The sequence below is a fragment of the Silurus aristotelis genome (genome assembly GCF_946808225.1).
Source record: "Silurus aristotelis genome assembly, chromosome: 4".
Lineage (NCBI taxonomy): Eukaryota > Metazoa > Chordata > Actinopteri > Siluriformes > Siluridae > Silurus > Silurus aristotelis.
The window spans coordinates 1,507,552-1,525,234 of NC_139577.1; the positions used below are offsets into that span (position 1 = coordinate 1,507,552).

At 37.1% G+C, this 17,683-nt stretch overlaps 2 protein-coding genes across 3 annotated transcripts; one reads left to right on the top strand and one right to left on the bottom strand.

The window, feature by feature from the left end:
* Positions 1-91: 91 nt before the first annotated feature.
* On the bottom strand, positions 92-17,683 carry cnrip1b (cannabinoid receptor interacting protein 1b). Of its 2 annotated transcripts, none has more exons than XM_083539217.1 (4): positions 17,657-17,683; positions 2,457-2,654; positions 1,414-1,558; positions 92-1,206 (listed from the first exon to the last, which is right to left on the bottom strand). In XM_083539217.1, exons 2-4 carry the CDS (start codon positions 2,633-2,635, stop codon positions 1,042-1,044), a joined length of 489 nt encoding a protein of 162 aa, XP_083395343.1. In that variant the 5' UTR covers positions 2,636-2,654; positions 17,657-17,683; the 3' UTR covers positions 92-1,041. The 2 variants fall into 2 exon arrangements, with proteins under 2 accessions (XP_083395343.1, XP_083395342.1); XM_083539216.1 differs by lacking the exon at positions 17,657-17,683 and adding an exon at positions 10,148-10,163.
* On the top strand, positions 4,149-9,691 carry plek (pleckstrin). Its single transcript, XM_083539207.1, has 9 exons — positions 4,149-4,352; positions 5,117-5,272; positions 5,453-5,634; positions 6,879-6,970; positions 7,148-7,332; positions 7,527-7,631; positions 7,877-7,960; positions 8,086-8,158; positions 8,305-9,691. Exons 1-9 carry the CDS (start codon positions 4,311-4,313, stop codon positions 8,442-8,444), a joined length of 1,059 nt encoding a protein of 352 aa, XP_083395333.1. The 5' UTR covers positions 4,149-4,310; the 3' UTR covers positions 8,445-9,691.

The window sequence follows — 17,683 nt, forward strand, 5'->3', positions numbered from 1 at the left end:
TTTTTTTATATTGGTATAAAAATGTGAATTATTAAATCGTATTACACACCACAATGTTTTATAGAGTAGCATTGAAACCATGAAAACAAAACAAAGTGTAGATGGTTTTATTAATACAATATCAAATACACATATACATTCTCAATAATAGGAATAAAAAGATATTTTTTGATGTGTAAACGTATTTTCCCAAAAACTGTAAACAACAATCTCATGTATTCTCAATTCCACAACCTTATATAAACTATGTGCATTATCTTTCAATCACTGTTGCTACCTTCTTTATTTTAATCAGAGTCACAATGGATCTGACTGGAGTCTGTTTTCCAGGAACAATGGGAGCATAAAGGGAAAATTCAGCTTGGAAAAATGGATAGAATGGCAGAGCACCATGCACACACACAAACATAAACACAAACACAAACACACACAAATTCAGGCATACCTACAGAGATTTTAAACCTAGCCAATGTGCCTACCTGTGTGTTTCTGGACAGAGAGAACCTGAGGAAAAGTCACACAAAATCACAGGGGAAAAGAAAACATCCACAGAAATGCTGAATAAACTCCAGCCCAAGATCAAATAGAGGCAGCAATGCAATCTGAATAAAAATGCTTATAATAAACTACACATCGAGAAGGTCTTGGACCTAGAATGCATTTGAGACATCGAGCACAATAGTATAGACGGAAAATGATGACCTTTAGTAGAATGCCTGCATGGCGTTAGGTTTGGAAGGATGATTTATTGCATTCTAATTGAACTAAACACGGTTTCTTAAACACAGATATCACAGAACACAAAACGGACAAACATCAAACAACATAACAAAGATGCCCTAAATAAATAATATTAAGCAAAATCCCAGTCATGGCATCACCTAATAATGGGATGATAATGTTATACAGGACCTGAAAGTTATGTGTGTATAATATTATGAATGCTATATGGATACTCATTATAACTGATATGTAAATGTGCGCTTCACTGCTGGTCGTGAATGTGATTCCCATGCTTTCTTAGTTGTTATTTGTACTTTCTCACAAATAGGTTTCGTTACTGATGGACATCAGGCCGTTGGGGTCAATAGGTTTGCACTCATACTCAATACTGCGGAAACTACTGCCCCACTGGCAGTGGTTTCGCTTCTTGTAGTTGTAGAATTTGACCTGCCACGTAGTCTCGAAGAGGCCTGCAGACATAAACTGTGGAGGAAATACATAAAGTTGTGTGAAAAAATAACTACATTTGGACTAAATCTGCATTTTTGTTTTACACAAATTTTGTTTTACACTGCACAAGAAGACATTTGCATCATTTAATTTACTGATTTGTCTCCTTTCTTAAATGCATTCCACTGACAAAGTATTGGGCAGTCCTAAAGGTTTTCTGGTTCTAGTTTAGATTCGTACCTGTATTCCCACTTTGACACACTCCCGCTTTCCACTTTTGGTGTGTGCCACCCCTTCCGTGTTATACACCGCTGAATACACTACCGCCTGAGGGTCTTTAGACTTCTGCTCCAAAGGAAACGTAACCCCACCAATGATCATGGATCTGAAAGATTTTCAAGTAAGGCTTTAGAAGGTGTGACCGTGCTGCAAATGATACTTGCTTTATATCGTTACCTTTTATTAATAAAGTTGCATTAATATAAAATTAAGCAATAATATTTCATGAATTTTATTACCAAAAATATATAACGAGGTCACTGGGCAGACCGTATTCAGCCTTGCACCATTAAATACCAAAGTATTTGTACACTAGTGAGATATGTAGAAGATCTTTGTGTGTGTGTGTGTGTGTGTGGTAAAAGTAACAGTAATACGAAAGCTTGATTCTGAGGATTTATCTGCTAGACAAAAATCTGTTTAAGTGCTAAACTGAAGTATATAATACATATATACATATATAATATTATATGTATAAAATCCCAATTTTAGCATTAGTTCTTTACATTGAACCTACACTAAGTACAAGCAGACAGACATCAGATAGTCAGACAAACAGTCAGAGACACAGACAAACAGACAAACAGACAGACAGACATCAGATAGTCAGACAGACAGTCAGAGAGACACAGACAAACAGACATCAGATAGTCAGACATACAGACAGAAAGTTGCCTGGCTTTCAGACAGACAGTCAGCCAGACCTCAGTCAGTCAGTCAGTCAGTCTGTGCGTTGTCATGACAACACGTATCTAGCTATGACTTCTTTGGGAACTATTTTCTTTGGCGGAGCAAAAATAAATAAAAAAAGATAATCATATTATCATATTACTCGATATTAACTTATAATTTATAGAGCAGTTGTATAAAAACAGTATTGCTTTTACACCCTAACGTTTAATAACAATAATAATAATAATAATAATAATAATAATAATAATAATAATAATAATGATGATGATGATGATGATGATGATGACGATGATGATGACCCGGATACTCACGTGACCTCGGCCGCGCCGGGCTTGACAGTTACTTCTATTTTATATTTGGTGCCTGTGAGCAGTTTTATGGTTCGGTTCTGATCAAATCTCGTTCCGTCCGCCTTAAAGAACACGTGGCCCTCACCCGAAATGCTCTTCAGGGAGAATGCGATTTTAATCAGCTGCGGAACTCCGGTCATGGTGCTGCGATCAGACAGGCTGAGATAAGAAAATTAAAGATTAGATAGAAAAACGATTAGATGATAAAGATGAGAAGATGAACGGATGACATAATGAGATGAAAGGATTAACGCGGTGAGATTAAAGTATGACGGAATCAGATGAAAGGATGAAAGCGTCGACTACAATTTCAAATCGTGTAGCCAAATCTTAAGGGGATCCTAAGTGACGTGTAAAAACAAACACCCCCCCCCCCCCAAGACAGGTTGGTATATACTGTCTTCTCTATGTAGACACACACACACACACACACACACACACACACACACACACACACACACACACACACACACACACACACACACACATTGTGTAATCCCCCAAATAAATTGATTATTTACATGAAACCATACATCCTGTGTTGTGTTGGTATATACTGTCTGTTCTATGTACACACACACACACACACACACACACACACACACACACACACACACACACACACACACACACACACAATCACTCCCTTTCTCTCTCTCTCACTCTGTGTGTGTGTGTGTGTGTGTGTGTGTGTGTGTGTGTGTGTGTGTATTTAGTCACTTTCGACATGGATAATAAAGGTCATTTATCCTGCATACTGACTAAAATATTAATATAAAAACAGCTGTTTGGAAGTCAAAATACACCATTAACATCCATTAAAATAATGTAGACAAATGGATTAAATATAAATAAAAGAAGTAAAAACATCCAGGTTTCTGTACAACTAAATATTATCTGTACCTCCTTGACCTTGTTTCTTACCATTGTACTTGGATGTTGCTGTAAATGCACATTATTGATTGGGAACTCAAGTCAAGTGCACTCTGGGCATGGTAAAATTGGATCAAATCCATCTATTGATTCTAGTATCATTAAATTGTCATTATAATACTTAAGTTTTGCTTATTTGCAGTTAATCACTGCATGATGTCTGGAACCTACACACACATGAACACATGACCAGATCCTGGGTTTCTTCACTGGTCAAAAGTGTCATTAAAATGAGATGGTTTCACATTGTAGTCATTTTGAAAAAATACTCATTGGTGAATGCAGGGTGCAAATACATAAACTTACAATGACCAAAAGATGGCGTCTTTCATTGTTATTTTTTTCAGTGTCCTTGCGGCAATGGAGCATAATCCATCCTTCAAGCGAGCATCAACAAGCTAGTGTCTCGGATATCCTACATGTTTTTTTTATTTTCAATTAGAAATTTCCTTTAATTAATATTTTTAAATGTACAGGACATCTACTAGGCGTTACTTTTGTATGACTATTTTATCTGTACGTCCAGCTTGCCATATAAATCATGCTTTTTTGAGTGGAGGCTCAGTTAAACAAAAAAGCTATAAAAATCTCCAAGTAAAATTTTTTCTCCAACATTACTTTCATGTTTCATCAACACGTGAAGGCACATAACTAATCTGAACGACTCATTTACTGTAGGCGTGGGTGTTAAACACGCTGGAAATAGACTGCAGCCAAAGTGACCAATGCCATGTATGACTCATGTTCATGTTCCTCTACTTCCTTTTTCTCATATGTACACCTATCATTTTCGACACCAGAAATAAAAGCTCCTTGGTGCTGTGGTCTTCACAAGGTAACATCCCTCGCTTTGTATACACCTGTTGAGCACAGCTGGTGGCTATGGAGCCCAACATCATTAAAGAGGGATATCTGGTGAAAAAGGTAAGAGATATTTGTTTAGAAGAATATAAAAGTATGAGTTAGTGTGTGAGTGAAACATAACTATAACTCTGTAATTGTTGGTCACGATTTTTTAATGACTAGACGGTGATAATTGTAGAATTCTGACTTTTGTATCAGTTGCGTCTATTTAATCGTTTTTCGTTTAGTTGAGCAAAAGTCAGACAGTTGGTTTCAACACTATTTCCCCACCAAGAGCACAGCTCAAGTTTGACAAAGCGCTAACTTCCCCAGAAAAACCACAGCTGTGATAACTGCACTTCTCTCAGCCTGTATATTTGTCAGCTAATGTACATAGTTCAAAAACAAAAACCAAAACCTTCTAAAGTGCGTCGTATTTTAAAAATCCAGAGAGGGAGAAAAAAATCTATGCTATTTACACTTAAGTGAAAAGACAACATTGGTACATTTTGGGGTCTAATGAGGTCATGGAGGCAAAGTTTATATTATATTTTATATATTGTTAGTGTATTAGGGTGTGCCCACAAAAAGAAACATGAACCACAACTTATGCGAAACATATACCGAATCACAAACAGAGACAGTAGATGAACGCCAGTAGAAATGAAAAAAGAAGGAATGATACACTGAGACAAAGAAGGCAAAATACATTCTGCTTTTTTTTTTGCCACAATGTTTTCGTAATGCTCTTTTGCTGACACTTTCCCTCTTTTTTTACTTGCAGCTGTTGCAAAAGAAACTTAAAATAATGAACTAAAGTTATTATTGGTTATTCTGACCTTCAGGGCACTTTGCTGAATTCATGGAAAGTGGTGTGGGTGGTGTTAGCAGAAGACGGAATAGAGTTTTTCAAGAAGAAAACCGACAGCAGTTCAAAGGGAATGATTCCATTAAAAGCGGCTGTGTTGACCAACCCATGCCAGGACTTCAGCAAAAGAGGGGTGATGCCCGTTCTATAAACACTTCTCTAAAACCAGCACAGGCTTATGACAACCTATATATACTATTTATAGCTTATATATATATATATATATATATATATATATATATATATATATATATATATATATATATATATATATATTTATTTTTTTTACAATTGTGTTCTTGCTCTTTAACAGTTAGTGTTCAAGGTGACCACAGAAAAAAAGCAGGACCATTTTTTCCAAGCAACCCATTTGGAGGAGAGAGAGGCATGGGTTAAAGACATTAAGAGAGCCATCACTTGTTTGCAGGGTGGAAAGAAGTTTGCAAGGAAATCTACCAGAAGGTCAATTCGATTGCCTGAAACGGTTAACCTGAGGTATGGACTTATTTGGCTCTAAAGAAGGCAACAACATACATGCTTGGAAATGCAATTGTTTTAGAGACAGTATTTCTTTCAAATGTTTTCAAGTGAAACAGCATTCAGGCATAAATTTAAATTACTGTAAGTGGTTGCCACCAGCTGGCCAAAAAAATAGAAAACAGCAAGATATATAGAGAGAGTTCTAGGCAAAACATTTAGAGAGAGAGGATAAGAAGAAGAAAATCATAAAGACAATACAAAAAAAAAGGAAAGGTTGGAGGAAGTGTGAGTGTATAGGTGTGATAGAAATAGGTGTGTGATACAAATAACAGCCAAGCTGCATGATTACTATGCACCAGAGTTTCACACATTCTTATTATACTGCTGTGGGTTTCTTTCGTGTATCCTTTTAAGTTTCCTCTCAGCTTTACAGTCTACATCTACATTTTCCCTCAGCCACTGTGCTTTATCACCCTCCCCAAGATGCAACCTTCAACTCTACACATTAGCAGAAAAATTGCTTCAATATAACTGTTTTTGGGACAACACCCAAAACTCTGCATGAACTTTGCAAGAATGTTGTTGTGTCACATATCACTGCAAATGTCACTTGTGGGAGATCTTCTGTAGGACACCACGTAAAGTTAGAACAATTAGTCTACCCTGTTTATATTTTCAGGAGGAGGAAACCAGTGAGCGTACTGTACCTTGAGCACTTTATCCAACCTTTTATATTCAGTTCAGTGTGCGATTCATTGGTTGTTATTGGTGTCTCTTTCGCTCATTGTTATGCCTTTGACTATCTTGGCCGTATTTTTTTAGGACAATGAATGGAAAATCCTGCAGAATGTACATAAATGTATACGTGTAAAGTAGCATAAAACAGATCTGGAGTCTGGAGATTTTAACATGCAATAGATGCAAAGAGCATTGGCATGTGGAAGGGAGATGGAACAAGTTATTAGTGAATAGGTACTAAAATCAGACAGATGTTCGGCATAGTGTGTCTAATATTAAGTGCACACAAAAATGTAAGACCACTCATGTTTTTGTGCATTTGATATATTAGACACACTATGCAGAACAGCCAGTTATACGCAACTTCTAAAATAGACTTTCTGCCATATACTGAAACACACACACACACACACACACACACACACACACACACACACACACACACATGCACATGCACATATGCTTGGTTTGCACTCGTATAATTTGCTCATGGTCATCACGTGTTATTTCATCTCTTTAAGTGAGCTGTACATTTTGATGAAAGACCAAGATGAAGGCGTTAAAGAAATGAAACTGGAAAAAGACAAGAAGGCTTTTAACCACTGCTTCACTGGTAGGTTACTACATTCAGAAGGTTATTGGGTCAAATCTCCTATTATGGGTTTTTGATATTGTGCTATTATGTTATAATGGATGTAATTGGTGTGGCATCAAAGTTCTGTTAGAGTTTAGAATGTCCAGATCATTTCACGTTGCAAGTGTTTCTGATATTGTGAGATCTGGTCTTTAGGTGACACAGTGGTTGACTGGCTGATCTCTCATGGGAAGGTGAGAAACCGGTCCGAGGGTGCGATGCTGGCAGCAGGGCTGCTGAATGAGGGCTACCTGCAGCCTGCTGGAGAGCTTTCCAAATCGGCTGTGGAAAGCAACACAGACACTGCATTTGTGGACCAGCCGGATGCTATGTATTACTTTGTGAGTGAACACGCAAAATTCATTCACCATGGAGATTTGTTTTGACGCTAAATCATTGTGAACCCCAGAGACATTGGGCATGTGATGAGAATACAAACAGGATGGGACGCCAGTGTAACACACAACCCTTTCGGTAAAAATGTTCCGAATATTTAAAGAAGATGAAGATTTTATTTTGTTTTTGCTCTCCGTAGGCAGAAAGTGGCTTCTACTGTGAAGGCTATTCGAGTGATGAGGATGTGCTTCTAAAGGAGGAGTTCAGAGGAGCCATCGTAAAGCAGGGCTGTCTGATGAAACAGGTAAGTGTTTGATTGAATGCATCATATTTTTCCCACATATCACTCCAATAAGCTTGTAATGCAGTAACAGTGGGAATGAAACAAGTCATAGGATTGTCAGCTGTGTTCAGATTTATACCAACGTGTTGGAGGAAAATCGAAGCGCAATTGTGTTTTTTATAACCGGTCCGTGGATGTGAATGTTTTTGTTTTGTCCTGCTTTTTTTTTATTTTTTTTTTATTTTATTAATTTATTTTTTCAATAGGGCCACAGGCGAAAAAACTGGAAGGTGAGAAAATTTATCCTAAGAGATGATCCAGCATATATTCACTACTACGACCCCACCAAGGTGAGGAAGGCATTGCTTATTGAGTCGTTCTTTATCTTAATTCTTAATTCCTATAAAAGTAACATGAAAAACCTCTCGTTTATATTATGATTATTATTACTATATCGCTGACATTATTTCATAAGGGTGAGGAGGATCCTCTTGGCTCAATTCACTTGCGTGGATCTGTTGTGACAGCGGTGGATTACGTACCAGATGGTGAGATATGATTAATCATTATTCATTAATCACTCCTTATTCACAACACTCGCATTACCCAAACACATCATGCGTAATTCTTGCTTTTGAAAAATGTACAATCAATTGTAAAAAAAAAGCATTTTATTCTTCTCCTACTGATGCAGCTAAAAAACACGACATTGAGGGCAACTTGTTTGAGATCATCACTTCCAATGAGATACACTACTACCTGCAGGCTGCTACAGGTGAAGAACGCAACGATTGGATCAAAGCCATTCAAGTAGTGTCAAAGTCTGGAAAATAACTGCAAAAGGCCACTTCATTGCAGAAGTGTCCTGAAAAGATAATTAGGACTCGTGTTATTATTATTATTTTTTACTCTCAACATACGAAGCTATTTCTATGTCACATTTCACATAAGAGTAGTATGTGGTTCACTTTTCTACCCAACAACTATGTCAACTTTCTCTTGAAACCCTGAAATAGATTAATCAAGACACAGAATATGGATCTTGGTCTTTTATTTTACTATTTATGTTAATGATAATCCTGGGGGGGGGGGGAAAGTCTTACAAACGGTCAAAATCTTTGCAGTCCAGACACTTCCTGTTTTTGTGAAAAAAGCATGCATCACTTCCCAAGAAGTACATTTTCCTGCCACTCTGAGGTTAACCACATACATGTCGCCTTAAACTTACCACAATCATCGAGCACACAAACCAGGCCCATTTATGGCATGCTAAGGTGGAGTGCACATTTACATAATGATGATCTCTTTCTCTTTCTCTCTTTCTCACACACACTCTCTCTCACACCCTCTTCTCAAATTCACAAACAACAGTACAACTCTTAAGAGGTCAAGAGCTTCACTTAACGTTTGTATCAAACATTTTACGGCTGTTAAGAAACTGATTTGCAGATATTCTTACAGAGAACAGCAAAAAAACACCCAGTGCTGTATATGAAATTTCTAAAGGTAGAAACAAGTCAGTATGCCAAAGTGCAGGAAATAAAAATCACCAATATAAATGCAAAGCATAATTGCACACTTCAGATAATACACATAATTGCAAACATCAGATCTGTGTTCTGGTAGTCGGTGTAGTTTATTTTACAGTATAATGCTGTATACAAAATTTGTATGTGGCCAACGTGGTAGTGAAACTGAACTGCTAGCTAATAGCAGTTAGCAACAACCGTTAGCGTATAGCTGACTGTAAAAAGCACAGTACTTCCATATTTTACCCCATGTTCCTCATGATACTAGCATTCCCTGCTTTAAATAATTTCTGCACTTTTGCCTTCTATTTCGCAAAAAAGGAAGAACTGCAACTTGCTTATCAAATAAAACCCCTCCCACTTAGTTTTACTTATTTATTTTTTAGCTGGATGCTGATCTGTTCATAACCTTAAACCTCAAAATTGCAAATGACAAGTGAGCTATATATTTCATCCTGGGCCTTGTATGACTCTCTGAAGCGTTCCAATGCCTGAGAACAAACTGCTTATCAACATATATTAATACAAAAATAAAAGGAAGTGACCACTCAACACAGGATGCGATTATTTTGTCTCTGCTCGCTAGTATCTTTCCTAAACCTCTGCTTATACAGATTACATTAGAATCTACATCTGGGACCATGCAAGCTCTTGTTTAATATGCGCATACAATATATTGTGTGTAATTAGGATGCATGCTTGTTCTGTCCACACTGCCTCTTCTGTTTACCAAACTCAGTTTCCAAACACAAGGGGACAGTGTTTTGTCAAGCAACATGACACTTGTCTAGCACAAGACCCTGAGAATACTAAAAAGCCACCCAGTAAGAAAGAGCACTACATACCATGCTTTTGTTTAATTTGATTCACCACATGGACATAGCTACTGTGCAGAATTTGTTTGAATAATTAAAATCAGAACAAATCAAATCATGGAGAAGGTTATTAAAATCATGTATAAATGCAGCTCAAGTCTTTAAACTGCAAAAGATATAAACTTCAACAAACCTGTTTGCCCCATACTGATTATCAGTGCAGTGATCTCATTAGTAGTCTGACTGTTCATTAACCATCAGTCAGGATCACGGTAGATCTGGTCATGAGATAAAGACATACCCAGAATGTGTACATAAATACACTCAATCACACATAGGCGTCATTTATTAAAAGTGCTTGGCGATAAGATCAGGTGTGAAAAGGGTTAAGATGCACTCTGAAAAAGCTGATCTGGGACACATAAGGCCACATTTTCCATTTGTAGTGTGATCTTGATGCATCCTGTTCAGCAGAGGTGTAAAGAGTACTTGAAAAAATACTTGAGTAAAAAGTACACCAAAATTTACCTCATTACAAGCCACTATTTCCAATATGACTCAAGTAAAGGTCTTTGAGTATCTGATTTTTAAAATACTTGAGTATTTGACTCATATTGAACGTAGGCTCACGAGTCCTCGACATCAAGACACATTGTACATTGTACAAATTGTACACCTGCATTAACACTGCAATAAACAAAGATCAAAACAACAGCCTTTTTTAAACTGACATAATACAATCGAAGATCAAACAATTTGGTCAAAAAAAGACAAAGTATTAAAGCAATCTTTCAAAAAGGAATCTTCAATTAATGAAATGAAAATTACAGCATCATATCATATCACATAAAAAGAGGAACCAATAGTATTTAAAGTCTTCTTCTTCTTCTTTTGGCTTCTCCCATTAGGGGGCGCCACAGTGGGTCATCCGTCTCCGTACCACTCTGTCCTCTACATCTGCCTATTTCACACCAACTACCTGCATGTCTTCCCTCACCACATCCATGAACCTCTTCCTTTCCTTCTACCTGGTGGCTCCATCCTCAGCATTCTTCTACTGATATACCCCATGTCCCTCCTCTGCACATGTGCAAACCATCTCAATCTCACCTCCCTCACCTTGTCTCCAAAACGTCCTACATGCGCTGTCCCTCTAATAAACTCATTTCTAATCCTGTCCATCGTCGTCACTCCCAACGAACATCTCAACATCTTCAGCTCTGCTACCTCCAGCTCCACCTCCTGTCTTTTACTCAATGCCACTGTCTCTAATCCATACAACATCTCAGGTCTCACCACAGTCCTATAAACTTTCCCTTTCACTCTCACAGATACCCTTCTATCACAAATCACTCCTGCTATCACTCTTCTCCACCCACTCCACCCTGCCTGCACTCTTTTCTTCACTTCTCTAACACACTCTCCATTACTCTGCACTGTTGACCCCTAGGTACCTGAACTCCTCCACCTTCTCCACCTCTTCTCCCTGTAAACAATAGTATTTAAAGTAAATAATTGAAAAATAATAATATTGCAAAATGTTATTGGTAACGTCATTATTAATTAAAATGTAGTGGAGTGAAATGTGGAAATTTTGAATCTTAAATGTAGTTGAGTAGAGATTGTTGCTTATATCTTTGATAAAACTAGCCAAATAATTACTTAAGTACATTAACAAACTATATTTACTCAAATATTTAACACCACCACTGGACAGCAACATACCTGGAATGTAATCATTATGAGACTGATTGCTGAATGTCAAAGGCCTCTGCAGAAATACAATATATGGGACATTTCTGCTGTAAAAGACTGATTCTTCTCCTAGTATAGAAATAATGTACAGAACCTGATCACAGCTATGAAGAGTTATATGCTCATATACTGCACATATGCATTACAGGTTTGAACAAGAACTATAATCAACCTATTGGTTTGCTTTTTGGAGGTGGGAAACTGGAGAAGCCATTATGACCACATGCAAAGCTTGACACAGGTAGTGACCAAAGTGCAAGATCAAACCAGGGTGCTATAATAAACCAATGTGTCGTTTTACTGCTGCTCGTGTTGTGCAATCTCTGTCGTATTTTGACACCCCCTCCCATTTCGATGCGGTACCATTTCTATTTGAAGGAAACCGGTTAGAAGGTCTCTTGCTGATTGCGTTCACTTCTAATGTGAATTTATTTCATAAAAAAATATTGGCATAAAAAAAAAAAATGTTTGCTTTGCAGCGTTGCAGATCATAAGTTTTGAGTTCAAAATGTAGAGCAGGATGAACTGGATGGATATCAACAGTTTTAATATTAAATTAAATTTACTTTAATTTGACACATACACTGACCCACCATGCTAATGCATTACAGTTTCATGCAAACTAGGGATCTGTGATGCGATTCGCATCTCGATGGATAGCCAAAGATACGATGCATTTAAAATACATATGAGGCAGCTACCGATTGTGTGGCGATACGATTCACCCCTATTACGATGCAGTTCGATGCGATTTCAGTTTGATTCAACACAATTGCGGTTAAATGCAGTACGATGCAATGGAAAAAAAAATACGATGCTCTGCAATTCAATATGACACAAATTATGGTACAATTTACTTAAGCAAATACATGACACATGACTATTTCAGAAACAGACCTTTGTAATGCAAAAAAGAAAGAAAGAAAGAAAGAAAAATGATAAAATACCTGTTTTGTCTCCAGAAAGATGCAGCTCTACCTCTGCCATGTTAATCTATATTCTATATGACGCCTCGGTCTCCGTAGTGTTGTGATCATTTATATTCACATAGCAGCAGTGGTGCTGAGAAACAGTTTTTCGAGGGGAAATCACAAATTATTGGACACTTTCTAAATAATAAAAGTATAGAGCAAAATGTACTAAAAATTATATATATAAATAAATGCAAATATGTTACAAATGATGCATCGCGAAACAAATGCTAACTTTTCTCCGCAGCACACTTAAAAAAAAAAATATCGGTGCATCACATCGTTAACTTTTATGACGATGTTCCGATGCGATTTAGTGAATCTTACAATCCCAATACATGACACGTGAATCTTCCCACCAATGCAAACGTGTGCAGTAATCCATCAGCAAATCTTTAATTCCATTGTACTTTGTTGCCTACAGTGGTTTTGTATACGATTCATTACATGCAACTGATTTCTGATTTCTGATTCAACTGATGTTGAAATGCCATAAGTGCATTTTGGTGTTTAAATTGTCATCGCCAAATCGTTTATCTTGAATGGATGTAGCACAGGCATTTATAAAGTTGTGTAGTGGTTTCCAGACCACATCATAAATATATATATATTATAGAAGTTGTTATTTGGCAAAAAGACGATCATATATGCATTTGCGATATGGTGAATTTTTGTATATAGAGTCATTTATATGCCATTTATCACATTGTTTAGTGTCAGGGCTTATTATATACATAAAAAAACAGTCTGCATTTGATAGAAAAGAAGTTGGGTGAAGGTGGTAGGAAATAAAGAAGTAAAGAAAAAAGTTCTGTAGTAAAATCCTTTTTTTTAAGTGTGCAATCTTTAATAAGTTTCCCTCTGCAATTTGCAATTTGCTTTTGATTTTTACATTTAATTGGTATTCTTTTCTTCAAAGTGCCACATTTTGCATTCTTGACTCGACTCAGGGATTATTTTACTAGCCTTGATGCAAACAACCTCAGAGCAAAACAGCGTTTAAGCTTATTTGTTATCAGGTTTGACAGAATTATTATTACGTTTGAATATGGTGTCTGTCCATGTTTTATATGGTGATAAAGAAAGCCCAGGCTGGTATTTTTTCCATTGGCAATTGATTGGTTGGCTTGGTGTGCTTTTCTTAAGTGTCAAATATGAATGTAATGTACGCTTGCTGACAACTTCATAAAGAAGCTTCACATTTGTGCATTTATCAAATTAGCCAATCATGTTGTAGTTATGCAGATGCAGGTGAAAATAAGAAGGAAATTTTCACATGAAACTTCAGAATATTGGTATTTCTGTGATCTCATGGTACCACGGTGTGGTTCTTGCTGCTAGATCGGCTGGTTTGAGTAAAAGAACTACAGATTTCCTGATATTTACCTGCATAACATGGATAGCATTTACACAGAATGGTAAAGGAAAAACATCTGAACAAACCCAGAAACATCCAGGGAGATGCAGTTTGGCAAAAAAAAAAAAGAGAAAATGCAAGGTTTCCTTAGATATGATATACCATTGTGGAAGACATAATGCTTTACCGATCATTTTGGACACCCATGATGTCAGAGAAAGCCAGAGCTTCAGTTTAACCTTTATTCTTAGCAGTGAGTCAAATCAGGCACATAAAGGCTCACAGTAAAGTCTCACATCTGTCATTCTAGCGATGTACAGAAGTGTTTCTTGTTTTTTTTATCCATCCAGAAATGCATTCTGATTCTTAAATTCATACAGGGATTAACAATACCATTAAGCTGAAACCTGAAAGATGTTAGGAGTACAAGTGGATTCTTTAAGTGCTTAGTGAAGAGGTGTGTCTTTAGTCTTTGATTAAATACAAAGTCGGTATGGGTTCATCCCACCTTCTTGGAGCAAATACAGAGAGAAGAGTCTCAATGCATGTCTTTTAGTGTCTTTAGGGATGGTAGGTGGAATTGAGTGGTTCGAAGAGGAACGTGGTGCAAGCATATGACATCTATTTTTAACTTTGCAGTCAGGCATCAGTGTTGGAAACTGAAAGCAGTAGCTGAGTGCCATTTGTGAAGGGAGAAATTACCAACTCTTTCTGACCTACACAACCGAAAAAGCGTGGGCAGAGAGTGCATCACCAAAAATATTGAGAAGTTCAGTCCATCTGCCCATTTTTTTAGTTTTTACCAGAACTTTCCTAAGACAATGGAAAATACAACGATCTCAGGTACCACCCACAGGAGTCCCATCATATTCACCAAGTAAAACTGACAAGGCTGTGGGATGAAAGTGAGAGAAAGAGGAGGTTCAGAGTGCTCCAGGCCTTGCTATGGAATCTCATTTACTCAAACTTATTAACGGTGATGATTGCGAGTTGTAGAGAGTACACCCTAGCCTCCAGATATCAGATAAATCCTAATAAGATTTAATTAAATTTGGATATAAGGGTAATTTATTGCAACAGCTTGTGGACAGTGACAGCTTGCCTGGAGGGGCAAATAGAACAGAGCCCATATTTAACAAATGTTTATACTTCATACATTTTATATTCCATTTATATACTAAATACCTCTTCTGAGTGACCAGCAGCTATGTGACACAGTTGCTATGTGACTGATATACCTTCAAAGTTGCTTTGCTTGATTTTTTTTATCCACATAACTTCCAATTGCACCTAAACAAAAACTGCAACAAAGCTTATTGAGGCAGAACTACGCTATGAAAAAAGGGTGATTATGGAGTGGATGATTAGAATTTTAGAATTGTTTTTAGGCTTTATTTCTAATGCAAAGATGGTGGAGAAGGAAAAACAATGTTCTTCCTAGTTTGTGGGTTAGCTTCAGGTTTTCAATGTAAATGTTCAGAAATGTTCCATGGGAATTAACGGGAATTAATAGTAACGTGGAAATTTACTAAATTGCAGGCTAGCCTGTAACGGGGAACTTAAACGTACATGAAAAAAAAATCTTGCAGGATAATTTTGGTTAATAAAACCAGATTGAATGCAGTTTCAATTCAAATTCTACCTGCACACTAATCTTAAATTTATTGACGGAGGCTTCAAAGCACTGTGTAAATTGCTCTGGATAAGGGGGTGCCTGTCAAAGGTCGCACAGGTACATTTCATTAGAAGCTGCTAAATGTGTGTTTTTGAATCTCAGCTGCTTATAATGGGATTACGATGAAAAAAAATCACTTGATAGTAGTCTATGGCATAAATCAAGCATGATAATGTTTCCATTTAAGTTTGTTTGAAGCCCCTGCCCACAAAAATCTAAAGTCCTGGTTGATGGATTTACACACACACACACACACACACACACACACACACACACACACACACACACACACACACACACACACATATATATTCTTCTTCTTCTGCTTCTGCTTCTTCCAGCTTCTCCCATTATGGGTTGCCAGAGCGGATCATCCGTCTCCATACCCCCCCCTGTCCTCTAAATCTGCCTCTTACAAACCAACTGCCTGCACGTCTTCCCTCACCACATCCATAAACCTCCCCATTGGCCTTCCTCACTTCCTCGTAAAATGTCTCGTGCAGAAGGGAAAAAAGTATCAGCAGACAAAATCCAGTTTCAGCTTTATTGTACAATTATGAAGTTCAGCTAAAGTAATAAGCTATTAATGTGCAGTGGTCAAGAAGTAAAATGTTGGATTTAAGACGATTCAACAAAATGTGCATAAATTGTTTAAATTAAAACAGGGTTTTGAAATAAATGATTAAAAATGCATAGTCTTTACGGAAAAGCTGACCTGACTGATTTAAAACAGATGAGCAGATGTGCGAGTAAACTGCTAAAGAAAAGGAAAAATATTCAGAAAAAAACACAATATGGAGCCCAATATGCCAAACCACAAAACTAGATCAATTTGAAATGCTGGGAACGAAGTGGCTTTAGGCCATGCAACTCTGAGAACATCTTATTTTATTGGAATTAAACTTCATTCACGGTAGTATGAGTTGAGCTTTGGCCAAAAATTATGATTATTTTTTCATTCAACGTGTAGAATTGTACTCTCGGTTGTTTTTAAGCTCTAAAAAAACTGTGAAATAGGGCTGATTTGAAATATGTTGAAAGATGAGATCACAAAACTTTCACCGATTTCTTATTTGATGGTGTTATAAAGGGATAGCAAAAACTATTTACAGCAAAAAAAGAAACAAAAAAATTGGAGTATGCCCATGTTACTGGGTTAAAAAAAAAAAGATGGCACGCTACTTTGTTCAAAGCTGAAGGAAATATTGGTCCCTGTTGTAACCTGCCATGAACTACTAACACATACCAAATCACATGTTGAAAACCTGCGGCTAGAATCAAATTACACGGTTTTCATCACGTAATTCATCAGTGGTGGAAAATCATCCGAATGCCAGAAAAACACTGGAAAAGTCACCACTTAAAAGGTTGCTTTAATAAAAGTGAAACATTTTTTTAATACAAATTGAGTTAAACGGAGACACTGAATTCTCCAACCTGATGAGAGCAAACCTTTCACTCATGGCACAAAGCGCTATGTTTAGCAGAAGTTCCAAACACAAAATCAGCCCGAGAACACAATGTCCACAGTGAAACATACTGGTGGTAGCATGACAAGAAACTGGTCACAGTTAGATGATGCCAATCAGATGGCGCCAAAAACCCATTCCAGCCTGCAGGAGACTTGAGAATTGGAAGCAGATTCCCTTTTAAACAACATATAGCCCTTAAGCATAGAGCTGAAGCTTCTGATTTGAATATGTAACAGGACTGTTCACTGGTCCTTTTCATTCAATTTGACAATGGTGTCGAGAAGAATTTACAGAGAAAATCATGTCACAGATGTTCAAAGTCTACAGAGACATCTCTTAAAAGACATGCATCTGTGATCCCAGTCAGGTCCAGCAGTTCATCAGTACAGTTATGTAACCAACACCATCTGCTTTTTTGTTCAGTGACACAAGTTCATATCTGGGTCAAAATTAGTACTTGTTTCTTACTTACTTGGTACTTGTAGATAAGTCCAGAATT